Here is a 13481-nt window from a genome sequence, read left to right as displayed (position 1 = left end):
CTATTTTGGTTTATATTAAGTTTAAGATATTATTGGAATATTCCTTTTGAGATGTCTGAAAAGTAGCTCTAGATGCAAGAATGTATGTGAGCAGATAGGTTCAAGCAAAGTAGGTAAAGGGGAGAATCACCAATATAGAGATAAAATCAAATCCAAATAATCAAATTAATGAGATCACCAAGTAAAGTAGTACAGGAAGAAGAGCGAGCTCAAAAAAAGAACCTGTGGAGCACCTGTAGTTAGCAGGAATTATCTGGAGGAAGATCCAGCCAAGGTGGCAAAAGTTATAGTCAGATAGAAGGAAAACCAGGACAGACTGTTATCCTGAAAACCTAGAGAGAAAAGAGTCTCAAAAAGAGAGGGGTGATTAATAGCATCAAAAACTACATAAGGGTCAAGAGAAACAAGGAATCATTGAATAGGTCAATTTTTTAGAGAGTGTATTATTATAATAATAAGGCTGGATTATAAGGGATTAAAGAGATGTAAAAGAAGTGAAAATACAATATGTAGACAGCCTTTATCTGTCTAGTAACTCAGGTATTTTTATATACTTCTGGAAAATTTTCTGTAGTATGATTATGTAAGTCCTATATGTAACTTCCAAATAATGCATTTTGCTATTTTGATAGCATTTTTTTCCAATATTTTGTTCCTTCCTATTTAAATAACACCCTTGGGTTTATAAAGCTGATTTCCCAGAAGCTATGTCTTTACTTGTTCCCTCAATATTTAATTTAAAAAATGCTTTCTAAGTGAATTTTTTGAATGAATGCTATCCTTTTGAATGGGATTCTTTTCTAAGTAGAACAGGGTTTTATGTAAATCTGACTGTGTGCCTGGGATGGGGCCTGGTGAGGATCAAATACTTGACAATTTATCTGTCTCTCCTGTAGTGATGACAGGGGTTTAGGATAGGAATAGAACAGTTAGGGTTAGGCTGGGACTGCATGTCTGCCATCTGCTTGCTAATGGTAGAAATACATGCAGCTGATTGTCTAATGAAGTCCATGATATACTTAGGCAGGGAACAGAGAGAAATAGATAAACAGTGATTACAAATATTGAATAACTCTGCTACTCTGCTTAGTTCTAATATTTTCTTCAGACACTTCTAATTGAATGCATAAATCCTAGTCTCTTCTTTTTAATACATTATAAAACTTGGGGAGCTTATTTGCTTCCCTAATTTCTACTTGCTTGAGCTTGCCTTTTTAAAAGAAAGTATAATAATGTGTACTTCACAGCAAAAGGAACAAATAGTTCAATATATCATAGTACATCACATTCCATGGCCACTACCCCCCTTCTCCTTGTGATAAACCATCATAATTTCTAAATAGTATTTAAGTATTTACACATGAAAGGTTTTTCCATTAATCATAAACAAATAGTCTTTGTTTATTCTGGACAAAAGGTCAGAGTTACACATCATTTATTTAGAATTTGTTCTGACCTTTGTGATCTTTTCTTAATTGGCTAGGCAAAATTAAATCAAAGAAAAATTTTTGGCTAAAAGAGTACTAACTGCATTACAGAAAGTTCTTTTTGAAAATCTCCAAATAATTAGCCCATATTTTATCATATGACAACACAAGACTCTGTCAGGAAATGGAGCAGATAAGCTTTATAACCATTTTGCAGGTGAAAGAGTTTAATGAGTTCTCACCCCCTCCACTCCCAGTAATTAGCTGAAGAATAATCTAGTTCAAAGTTTTTGATTATTTGTTTTCTACTCTTATTTATTTATGATAAACAAAGTAATAACTATAATAAAAAGAAGAGAGACAAAGAGAAAGAGAGAAGGAGGAAGAGGAGAGGGGAAGGAGGAAAGAAGAAAAGTTCATGGAAGAGAAATAAATACAGCATTATTGCCATACTTTCTATGTGCCCAAACCTGTGTTAAGCACTTGAGATACAGATAATAGGAAGCATACCGTTCCTAACTTTGAAAGGCTTACATTTTAGTGAACAAAAGAATACAAAGAAGGCAGCTGAAAGTGGTCAGAGGATGGTATAACCTGTGCTATGGTTTTATTTGGAAATGACCGATTGAAAATTAGTTGAAGGCTTCGGTCAAGATGAAGGGAATGTTGATTTATGACAGCTCAGCCTAAGAGAATTCAAACTTCCTGTGAAAAGGGTTATTGGGATAAAGATAATGATAAATCATTATCTATTCCTGAATGGTACCTTCCTTCCTGAAAACAACTCCTTCCTATGGAGCTTTTCCTATTTATTACTCTCCTGATATGATCAAATACATTCCTGAAGTTTGAGGACAAGATGGTCTTCCATAATGTTAATCAGATCCTAGTGGTATTGCCCTTCTAATTAGTCCATTCGTAAGGAACAAAAGGAAAAGGTGCCTTGTGGGAAAAAAGCATGATGAAGCTGGTTATCAAAAAATGAGATCATTAAAAGAGAGATAGTTGGTTAGCCACTTAGCATTCTGATTAGAATATACCAAGAAAAGAAGAAAAAGTAATCAGGGACCAAGCATCATCTTCCCCCTTATGTTTCCAATAAAACTATAGGGTCACATGGGGTCATCTACCCTAAATCTCCATTCTTCACAGTGACCATGAAAGGGGTAATAGGCCCTATGCCTGAGAGAAGATTTATTGAAAAATTTCAGATCTTTAAGAATCTCTTCCTCACAAGATTTCAGGTGATCATCATCCCTGGGGAACCACAGTTAATTGAGAATTGAAGCCCTATGTGAATGATATGTTTTGGAGAACTATCAAATAAAGCACAAAGATATCTGGATAGAGATAGTAAGAATACTATCAGGATATGCTCCTGCCAGAGTCATAAATCAGCTGATATACATAATGGGGATGGATTTGTTGATTGATAGGGATAAGAGGATAGTTCAGGCTATCATTTTTGCCCTATTATAATAGGGCAACTCACTGGATGCCCTGCCATTTGCCAAAACCATTCTATAACCTTAAAATCAAGTAGTCTGACATTTCTGGGAACATTAATGAACTTCCCATCACTATAGTAGATATAAAAAGTGTAGAGCTCCCTGCTATCCTACATTTGAAGTCTTACACATTAGACTTTCCCTATAATTTGGTTCTGGATGGCTTCTAGTGTTAGGGGCATGGCTCTAGCTGCTCTTTGTTACTCCAAACAATTTTTTTTGTGAGTTCCTGTTGTACAGTGGACCTGGACAATGTGTCTAGCAGGCTGAACTTTGGGCCACCTGCATAGTCCTACAGGCTATTCAGTGTGGGTGGAAGGGACATTTGCATCGACTCATTGATTCTTGGACAGAAACTTGGGAGCTCAAAGATTTTACAGTCAAGGATGCCTATCTGCAACTCCCATGGTAAAACTTTGCTGATTCACCCTAAGTTTTGCTTGTTAAGGTAAGATATTATAGCCCTTTCATCCATAAAGAATATGCCTTTAGCCAACTGGAATAATATTGTGGAGAAAGTCGTGCACTATTTATGTTCTTTATTATCCCCAGTTCATCTTTATTGGGAATCTCTGGCCTGATATTGAATATGGAATTTTCAGTTTCAGGTTGTTTTCTCAATCCTATGTTCATTTTTCCTTTTAGATGCTTACAACAGATTGTTGTCTTGAAAGCAAAGGATATCTTTCAGTGAAGATTAAGATAGCAGATGCTGAGAACATGGAAAAAAGACAATGCTGCATAATATGAACATGTGAACTAGGAGACAGGGAAAATTTTGTTCAACTGATTCTTCACTTAGCCTATGGGTAAAAGTCAAAGGATAAGCAATGGGATGAAGGATTATCAAATTCCATATTAAAAACATAGTTCCATTCACCTAGTAGTAGTGTCTTCAGAGAGAAGAAGAAGCCAAAAGACCTTGAAAAATGGCACGAGTGACTGAAGAAGATGAGTAGAGATAGTGCTAAAGCATAACTTTCAAGTGGGGATGTATAAACCTTTATATTCTGTTTTCACATATGATGCTGAATATGTGATTTTTTGGCTTGGAGACATCCACTGAGTCCTTCTCATTCTGGTAGTTTTTAGTTCCTCATTACTATGGTTGTAAGTCCATCTACTGCTAATTGGAGACTCCATTGTGAATTCTTATCAGCACATGAGCCCTACTTCTTCTGAGGTTTTACATCATCTGGAACAGTACTCTGTCATTAACCTTCCAGAAATCATGCTTCCAGTTCCTGGGGGAGTCAACCCACTAAGCTCTGAACTCCTTCCATAAACTGGACAGTCTTGATTGAAGCCTGTAATTCTGCTTCCATATATGCACATACACATACTTTTCCAATTCTTATGTATAAACTCACCTAACCTACTCCCTTTAACTAACCCTAGAACAGACCCTGCTTATTTTGCAACTTTCCTTAAAGTGATGCTCACTAGACCAGAACTTCTTTCCTGAGACACTACTGTCCAATTTGTTTTGTCTCTCCTTATTCAAAATTAATTGAATATAATTTTGAATTATTTGAATTTGAAAAACTTCTATTTGAAAATAGGGATTGTTTTACTTTTGTATTTGTATTCCCACCACTTATCACAATTTCTGCCACATAGTAAGGGCCTGATTTCTGGCCCCTAGTAAGTGCTTTTTCTTTCATTCATTCAATCCTCCACTCATTAATACTTTTAGATATGTATCTAAGTAAGACAGAAAGTCAGATTTTTCTGGTCATTAATAATCTTGGTACTGCTCCAGGAATCTCAACAAATACTCTATGTCACTTTTCCCTATGCTATCATCTCTGTTACTGTTCTTTCAAACATATGACTTACATTTTTCTAGGATCATCCAATGCCTCTTCTTTTTGATAAAGTTTCATATGTAGTCCTTAGTATTTTAATGGGGAAATTTTAATGGAGAATTCCTGCAGATACCTATGTAAATCCATCCTGATACTTTCTCATATTTGATCTAATAATATGAAAAGTATCATGTAATTTATTATCATTGATATGTATCTTCACAGAGAGAGACATTTGTTAATCTACCATATATCAGAATGAAGGAACAAAAATTCTTAAGTTCAGATTTTCACTTTTGATAGCTTTAAACCTGGAATTTCACCAAGAAACCATGACTGAGACATTCCCAGGCTTATTTAAAGATTCTGGGAATCTGCAAAATTAAACTGAGATGTGAAAAAGGATTATAGTGTTGGGTATTTATTTCAAATTAAGAATATTCTAGAAAATTTTGCTTAAGTTAGTTATTCTTTTGGACAATTCTGAGGGAAAAATTCTCTCTGTATATCAGGACATTCTTTATAACTTGGAGTCTTAGAACGTTTATCAGCATTACATAAGTAGTATGTGTGGTTGGTAAAACTTGAACCTGAAATTTGTGTTTCCTAGACTACTTCTTAATCTACTTTGTAACACTTTCCCTCCTCAGCAATGTTTTCCCTCTTAAATTAGAAACTTTTTCCTTTTAACTACAATTACTAATTTAATTTTCAAATACAAAAACAATGTAACTCACTGAACCTTCAAGCCATTGCTACACTTAATTTTCTTCTTGACAGATGAAGGTACATCTGTTGAATATTGATTTGAGTTCTTCCTGGAATCTGAGAGTTCTGTTTTTGCTGCCATGTTTTCTTGTCTTGAAGTGATTACCTGGGGAGAGAAGATCAGATTTTTCTTTATTTTAATGTGTGAAATGATCATTGCCTTCTTACTTTCCCTAAACCCAGCTTGTGATACATCTTTCTATGTCAAAGAAACAGTAAATGATGAGGGAGGTTAATTTGATCATCCCTAAAGTTCTCCTTAGTTCTAAAAGGACATGCTATTACACCCTCCTAGTCTATTTGGGGGATAGGGGAGAAGTTGGAAACAAAGAACAAAGTATTTAGGAATAGAAGAGAAATTAAAGATAACCTTATCTTTATGCTTAATAATGAGGAAAATGAGTAATAATAGTAATACAAAATGAGTCATAACGATTCAAGGTCACCCACTATTTTTGGTCACCCACTATTTTTGGTCACCCACCAAAATCCTAATATCCTGACTCCAGAATGACTTTCTAGACAGAATATTAATAAGAAGTTTAAAGAAGTCTTAAAACTGAAAGGTTGAAAGAGAAAGAATTCTAGGCATAAGAGAGACAATGCAAAATCACATAATGGAAAATGGAATGTTGTTTGTTATAAACAGTGAGTAGGGCAATATGGTTGGATCTAAGAATTTATAAAAGGGAGAATATAAAAAGGTTGGAAAAGCATAAAGAACTAGGTAGTATAGAATTTAAAATTGCAAAAGGAGAATTTTAAAATATGATTTTAGAGGTAAGAGTGAACCACTTTAGCTTAATTGAATAGGGGAAGATCTAAACTTTAGGAAAATTTCTTTGACAGCTAGGTAGAGGGTGGATTGAAGTATAAAAGAACTTATGCAGGTAGACCAATTAGATGGCTGTTACAATAGTTTAAGAGAAATGTGATAAAGGGCAAGTATTAGACAATCATTATACGTGGAGAGGAATAACTCTGCATACATGGAGTGAATGAGAGAGAAAACGTAAAAATAACACCGAGTTTTTGAAGATGGCCTATAGGAGGAATGGTAATCATCTTGACAATACTAGGGGAATTCAGAAAAAGGAAAGCTTTGTGATAAATTTAGTTTTGAAAAAATTACATTTGAGATGCCTTTAGGAAACTCAGTTTGAGATATTTACAAAGTAGCTCGTGATATGACTGGAATTCAGAAGAAAAACTTAGGCTGAATAAATAGATGTGGTAATCATCTGCATGGATATGATAATTAAGAACATAGGACCTGAACAATTGCCAAGAGAAAAATCATAGAGGTAAAAAAAACCATAAAACTGCTAAAAAAACAAAGCTTTTTTTTGGGGGGGCACTTGCAGTTATCAAGCTAAACATGGATAAAAATCCTGAAAAAGGACTAAGAATTAGTCTGACAGGAAGGAGATAAAAAGGAAGGAAAATTATGAAAAGCCATTGAGGAGTGAAAATAGTCAATAGTAGTCAACAGCAAAGTAAAGAAATAGAATTGAAAAAGGGCTGTTAGAGTTGGTAGAGACCATTAATACCTTTATTAATAACGGCTTTAATTGAATGATGAGATCAGAGGTCAGATTCCATAGGAGTTAGAAGAGAGTGAAAAAAGAAGTAAAGATATAATTATAGATGATTTTTTAAAAATAACCTTTGCTAAAAAGAGAATAAGAGGTATAACATCAAGACTGGATAGGATGACAAGATATAGTAAGGGTTTTTATTAAGGATAGGGAAGATTAGAATGTTTGTTTATATACAGGATGCAGGGAAGGAGACAGTATATAAGGGATGATTAAAAATTAGAGACATAATGGGGATGATGGGGAAGGCAATTTAATGGAGAATACACAGGAATAGAATGAGGGATACATGCAATGGAGTTGACTTTGGCAAGTAAAAATGTCACCTCATAGGAGACTGAAGTGAAAGACAAATAATGGATGAGAATGTCTATGTTACGTGAAATGATGAGGTACAGAGAGGAGAGGCCTTGGTGAATAACTTCAGTTTGCTTGTGAATAAAGGTCTTCAGCAGAGATAGTTGGGGGGAAGGAATGCCATAGGAGATTGAGTAAATAAGAAAAGAATTGAAACAATTGATGTTTTGAATAGGTTAGAAAATCAGTTGGGGAAAAGTTGTAAGATTGTTTTGTTATAATAGGGTCCCTGTTGAGATTAATGTTTGTTTGTAGAGCTCATTTGTTCCAGTGCCATCTAGCAACATAGTAGTGGACACCAGAAAAACTGCCCATTAGCGGATGAATCTTTTTGGTTTTGGAAAATTATGGAATCCTCCATTAAGATTTAGATGGATTCAATCTCTGCCCTTGTCATATACTGGCTATGTGACTTATAAATGCTCAGTGATTTGGCTAACTCTTTCTAATGCTGATCTGAAGTATTAAAATAGGGTTTCTTCCCTGGGAGTTTCCTAAACCAATAAAGTCACACAATGAATAAGAAGATATTTCCATAATTAGAGAGAATTATGGATGACATTCTAAGGAAGTTCAAGGAAAAAAAAAGATTATCTAGAATATTGGAAAGTGATGGATTTGGAGTCAAAGAGTTTGGTTATGAATCTGAATTCTGCTACTTTTTATATTTTGAACAAATTGCCTTAGTTTCATCAATTTTAAAATAAAGGACATTGAACTAGATAATTTCAAGTCTAAATTAATAAAATCATGAAGAGATAGCATTTTTGTGATATTTTGAAGAGCATATAGAAGTTCAACAACCAGAGATATAAAATTCTTCTCCAATGAATAGTGAATAAAATTCTTAGAGTCTAGAATACCTGGGTTCAAATCTTGCTCCAGTCATATGTTATCTTTGTGACAAAAGGTCAACCACTGACCCTCTCACTATGAGTTGCAAGGTGGCTAGTATGCTGAATTAATAGAGTAAGTGCCTAAACTGATGCTATATTGGTTTGAGAAATGATTTCATATGCCAATATGTTATAATTTGTGACTGGATATGTATATGTTTTTGAGTACAATGCATGCATATATGAAAACCTTAAGGAGAATTCCATTACATATAGACACCCTAGAAATATATGGTATTTATTTATATCCATATTTATTTGTATCCACATACTTTGATAAACATATATTTTATTTGTAATTTCATTGAAGTAGATAAAAATCAACTCACAACTCATCTTTTTTGTATTACATGTAACAATATATGTATATATGTGTGTTGGTATACATGTACATAGATATGTCACATAAGCATTATAAGAATTTAAAAGCTTCATTCTTTATTCAAAATGGAGGAATAAAATTTGTTCTATAGGAATACAAATGAAAACAAGAGCCAATAATGGCTGCCCATATTTTGTTTGAAATAGCATAAATTTTCAAACCTTCTTTTGTGAGGTTATGTTTGTTGAAAGGAAAAGACAATTATCATACTTAATTGTAACTGGGATAAGTATTCCCTTAGTCATAATTGGTACAAGTATGGCAGGATAGCAAAAAAACAAAAAACAAAAAAAACAAAAAAACTAGATTTTGTGTTAGAAGCACAAAATTTTAGAGATGATAGGGACTCAAAAGACTATCTAGTCCAACTCATTCCTAAAAAGAAATCTTTTATAGACCCCCAAAGAGGTAATGCAGTCTTTTGTGAAGTTCCCTAATTAGCAAAACTACAAAATCTCTTTAAATAATCCTTTCTGCTTCTGGAGAGTTCTACTTGGTAGAAATTATTTTTGTTTTCAATTTTCCTGACACTAAACCTAAATTTATCTCTTTTCAACTCTGATACTTTGCTCTTGATACTGCTAAACAGAAAAAGCTGTCTTCCAAATGACACAAAAAATGGCTACAACCCCATACATTAAGGATTCTCTCTTTTGAGAAAAATAGAATTACTTTGATGTTAAAAAATGAAAGGAACTTATGGAAATAATTTTCTTAATTACTTTGAGTTTTTTCTATATTGAATAGCTCAAAATGATAGGCTGTGATAAGCTGAATAAAATAATGCCTAGTAGAAGAATACAAAGTAAACATATTAACCAGTGGTAATTTCTAAATCATTCCCAGAGCTCAAATTTACTCAGGAAAAGTCAACAAGTTTCTCTTCCAAATGAAAGGTCTTCAACACTTAAACATAGATACTATGTTTCTCATGAATCTTTTATTCTAAATGCAACACATTCTCAGTTCTTTCCATTCTTTATTATGTAAAATATATTTAAGTATTTAAATTTACCTCCTCTGGATGTACTACAGTTTATTAATGTCCTTCTTAAATCTGTGGGACCCAGATCTAAAGAAAGTTTAGTTGTGGGTTTGCCAGGTTAAAATACAGAGGGTTTCTCACTTTCTAGAAGTTATACTTCACTTAATAGTAACCTAAGATGACTAATTTAGTGAGCTGTGAAAAAGTAACTTCTCACTTACATTGACCTTATGGTCTACCAAAATCCCAGATATTTTCAGACTTCTGTGCCATTTCCAGGTCTGACATTAACTACCTATGTAACCTTGTACAAGTTACTTAAATGTTTTGAATTTAGTTCCTTATCTATAAAGTTAGGGAGTTGGATAGAATTATCTCTGTGTTCTCACCAAGCTTTAACTGACAATCCAAAGGTAATGATATAAATTTGGCATTTCCCTTAGCTGAACCAAGAGTGAGAAGGTAGAGTTATTTAATTTTAAATATGGAGAGGAATTTAGAGATCAAATCAATTACTCTCTTTTGAAGTATCCAAGATTAAGTGATTGTCCTGAGCTTATATAGTTAGTATGGTTGAAACTATATCTAGGAATCTCAATACTTTCTAAGGCATCAAAATTCTTCTCAAACAATATGTCACCCCTATTAAACCTGCAGGTCTCTTCTCTCCCCCAAATGCTTCTTGAGACCCTCAGAGCAACTGAATGGGAAGTTTAATTTTTTTTTTTGTCTTGAAAAGAGTATTCCATGGATTTGAAGGAAATGAAGGAGAGGAAACAGATACTATTCTTGTTTGTTGTCTCTGGTTTCCTTTGAAATTTTAATTATTCTTATGCTCACATCAATTGCTGTCAAAGCTAAATAATTTTCCTGCAGAATTGAATGTTTATTTACATTCAACTACTTCTGCCCATTATTCTTACTTCATTTCTCTTCAATGGGACTTACTCATTGAGTGTATAGTTAGAGTGTTGTAAGGTAAATTTCCCTTATACATTATTTGGACATCTGAATAAAATAAATATACTTAGGGAATGAGGTAGAGTATATTGGGAATGGGACAAATGGAATTGGAATTCTACTCAAACATTCTACTTTATCTAACATATCTGTTTGGGACTTGAGGAATAGAAACAGTATTTCCCACTTCAAAAATGATCTAGGTACAATTCTCAAATTTATCTTAATCACAAAGTAAAGGCAAAGCACAGCTACATTTTAAACACAATTTGAGTAAATAGAGCAACATCTTAAACAAAGAGATTCATGTTGGAAAATTGGAATAATATTCATGACTATTCATAAAGATTACCGAAATCTGGTTGAGTAAAAAAAAATCAATTAGTAAATCTAGAAGATTCTTACCTAGATTTAGAATTCAACTTCAGCAGCAGTACATCCATCCCCTTTCCTGTTGATATTGAATGGATTGTCTTTAAGTAAAAAGCTCAGTGTTTTTTTTTTTTTCCTTAAATTTTAATCACTCTAGTGATGATTAACTATCTTATCTGGCCACAATGCTAGTCAAACAGAAATAATTGCTGAGTTAATGTAAACTTTCAGGAAATTAACATTTCATTCATTTCTTACATCTTCCACTTCTTATAAGCTTATATTAATAAATAGATAACATTAATATGTTCACTAAATTTTGAAATTATTTCAAGTATATTCAAGTTTTCCACTTCAGCTTATGTGATACTTGTTGACTTTTCCTGAGTACACTTGTGCTCTGGGAATGATTTAGAAATTATCACTGGTTTGTATATTTACTCAGTTTAGATAACCACTTTGTATTCTTCTACTAGATATTACTTCATTAAGACTAACATAGGCATTTTGAACCATTCAATATAGAAGAAAACTCAAAGTAATTAAGTAAATTATTTCCATAAGTTCCTTCCATTTTTAAGAAGATCTAAGTCATTCCATTTTTCTCCACACTGAGAAGGAGTTTTAACCATTTTTGCATCATGAACTACTTTAGGAGTTTTGTGAAGCCTATATCTTTTAAATTGTTTAAAATAATATAAATAGAATCATAAAATCAGTTATAGTGAAATACATTTACTAAAATACATTTTAAAATATTTTAAATTCAGTTTTAGAAACTATACTCTAAAGTATTCTTCAGTTCCAAAGGCTAATCCAGTGTTGATAAATATTGAATTCTCTGATAAAAACAAAAGGCTGTTTATCTATTCAATTGACTTTCCAAATGACCATGTTAAGGAACTTGGCCAAAATAAAGAGACCTTTGCATTATGGATTTGTTATACTATCAAATGGGAATAAATGGAAAGTAGAAATTTGTATGTCTTCTGAGTCTTTATCATCAGTTTTCTGTCTTTCAATTTTCAATGAGACTATTTATTATTAAAATATGAATAATATTCCTTCACAGAAACAATTATTCAGTTATCACAGAAGTGGTCTACAAATGGGACAAAATGAATAGATCCAGAACCCACTAACTTTAAATTAAATATTAAATATATAATAAACACAGCATCTTTGTTTCCTGTTATCAACACCTAAAATAAGAGGTATCCAAAAAAGGAGTGGTAAAAAAGGAAAACTAAAAAGTATCTTTCCTAGGTTCCACCTCTCCCATAAAAACCATCAAATTATTAAAACCTCTTAGTTACAAAATATCTTTTAAAAATCCCATTATTAAAGAATAAGCAACAAAATATGTGAAAAATAACTTTGACATGTCAAAATTATCATCAGGAGCTATATCTAGATTTGTTTTGCAAGTGTGAACTCTACCATGCTCAAAATATTGTCTTTTTCTATGTTTGCATCTATTTTTGCCTAGTACTGGTATGATATCTAGTTTAAAATAATGTGAATAATAAATAAATAAAAATATTAAATAAATAGCACATGCTAACATAAGTTGTTATGCATATAAATTCATACATCCTGCCAAAATTAAATAATTTATAATATACTTAAACTAACCATGTTTTTTTCCTTCCAGGAAGTGTAATTTTCTACTTTTAAATACTAACTCTGAATTGCAATTTGGAATCTATTTACATGTTAAGAACATTATTTTTTTTTTAGCACATAAAATTTTCTTTTCCTTATTTATGTATTTCTTTGCAGCTTAAGTGTATTCTTTAAAGAAGTATAAGTTTTGTGATATTCTATTTGGAACTTAATTATTATCATATCGAATGTCATTCTCCTCCCTCATCTCCTTATCTTTCATCTATCACAACTGTGCTATCTGTGAGCCAAAGATTAGTTCCACTTCACAGAGATTGCCTCTAGGAAATTCCAGCAATAGTTTGATCAATGGATCACAGTGGCTGTTCATGAAAATCTGAACAGATAAAGAATGTCATGCATTGTGGCTCTGTGGGGTTTTGCTTTTGCATCCCTCTTAAACATCTAAAATGACAATGATTGCCTCTATATTGTAATAGATTCTGGTTGCCTTCTGTATCGGTAGCTAGGGAGTTGTAAAAGGCAGAGAGGATGGTTGGCTTGGGTCAACACATCAAGCATTTTTTTATTTAAAACAATTATCCTTCTAATCCTTCTTTGTTCCTAAGAATATGAAATTAAAGGTACATCCCTATGGGAACATTGTGATGGTTTCAGTTCTTTAAGTGAGCAGTGGGCTATCTAAAGTCATGGAGTGACAGTTGAAGGGATTCTTTGGAAAATCTATACCCAAATATTTCTCTCAGAATAATGCTATTGGTGCCAATAGTCTTGAAAAAAAGAAGTATGTGTGT

General features: G+C 32.7%; 1 protein-coding gene across 5 annotated transcripts in view; it reads right to left on the bottom strand.

Annotated features, from left to right (window-relative positions):
* The window catches only part of LOC100923007 (solute carrier organic anion transporter family member 1B3-like), a 70758-nt gene extending 59580 nt beyond the window's left edge, over nt 1-11178 (bottom strand). For 3 of the 5 annotated variants that reach the window (XM_023504502.2, XM_031938423.1, XM_031938425.1), the window contains exons 1-2: nt 11095-11178; nt 5486-5617 (exon numbers count right to left, since the gene is read on the bottom strand). In XM_023504502.2, coding sequence (XP_023360270.1) covers nt 5486-5593 — 108 coding nt within the window. In that variant the 5' untranslated portion in view covers nt 5594-5617; nt 11095-11178. Of the gene's footprint in view, nt 1-5480; nt 5618-11094 lie in introns of those variants that run through there. The other 2 variants (XM_003771173.3, XM_031938424.1) reach the window with 2 other exon arrangements.
* Between the last annotated feature and the right edge of the window lie 2303 nt (nt 11179-13481).

Source organism: Sarcophilus harrisii, chromosome 5, assembly GCF_902635505.1.
Source record: "Sarcophilus harrisii chromosome 5, mSarHar1.11, whole genome shotgun sequence".
Classification (NCBI taxonomy): Eukaryota; Metazoa; Chordata; class Mammalia; order Dasyuromorphia; family Dasyuridae; genus Sarcophilus; species Sarcophilus harrisii.
Note: the sequence above shows the minus strand (reverse complement) of the source record. Positions and strands in the feature narration are given on the sequence as shown.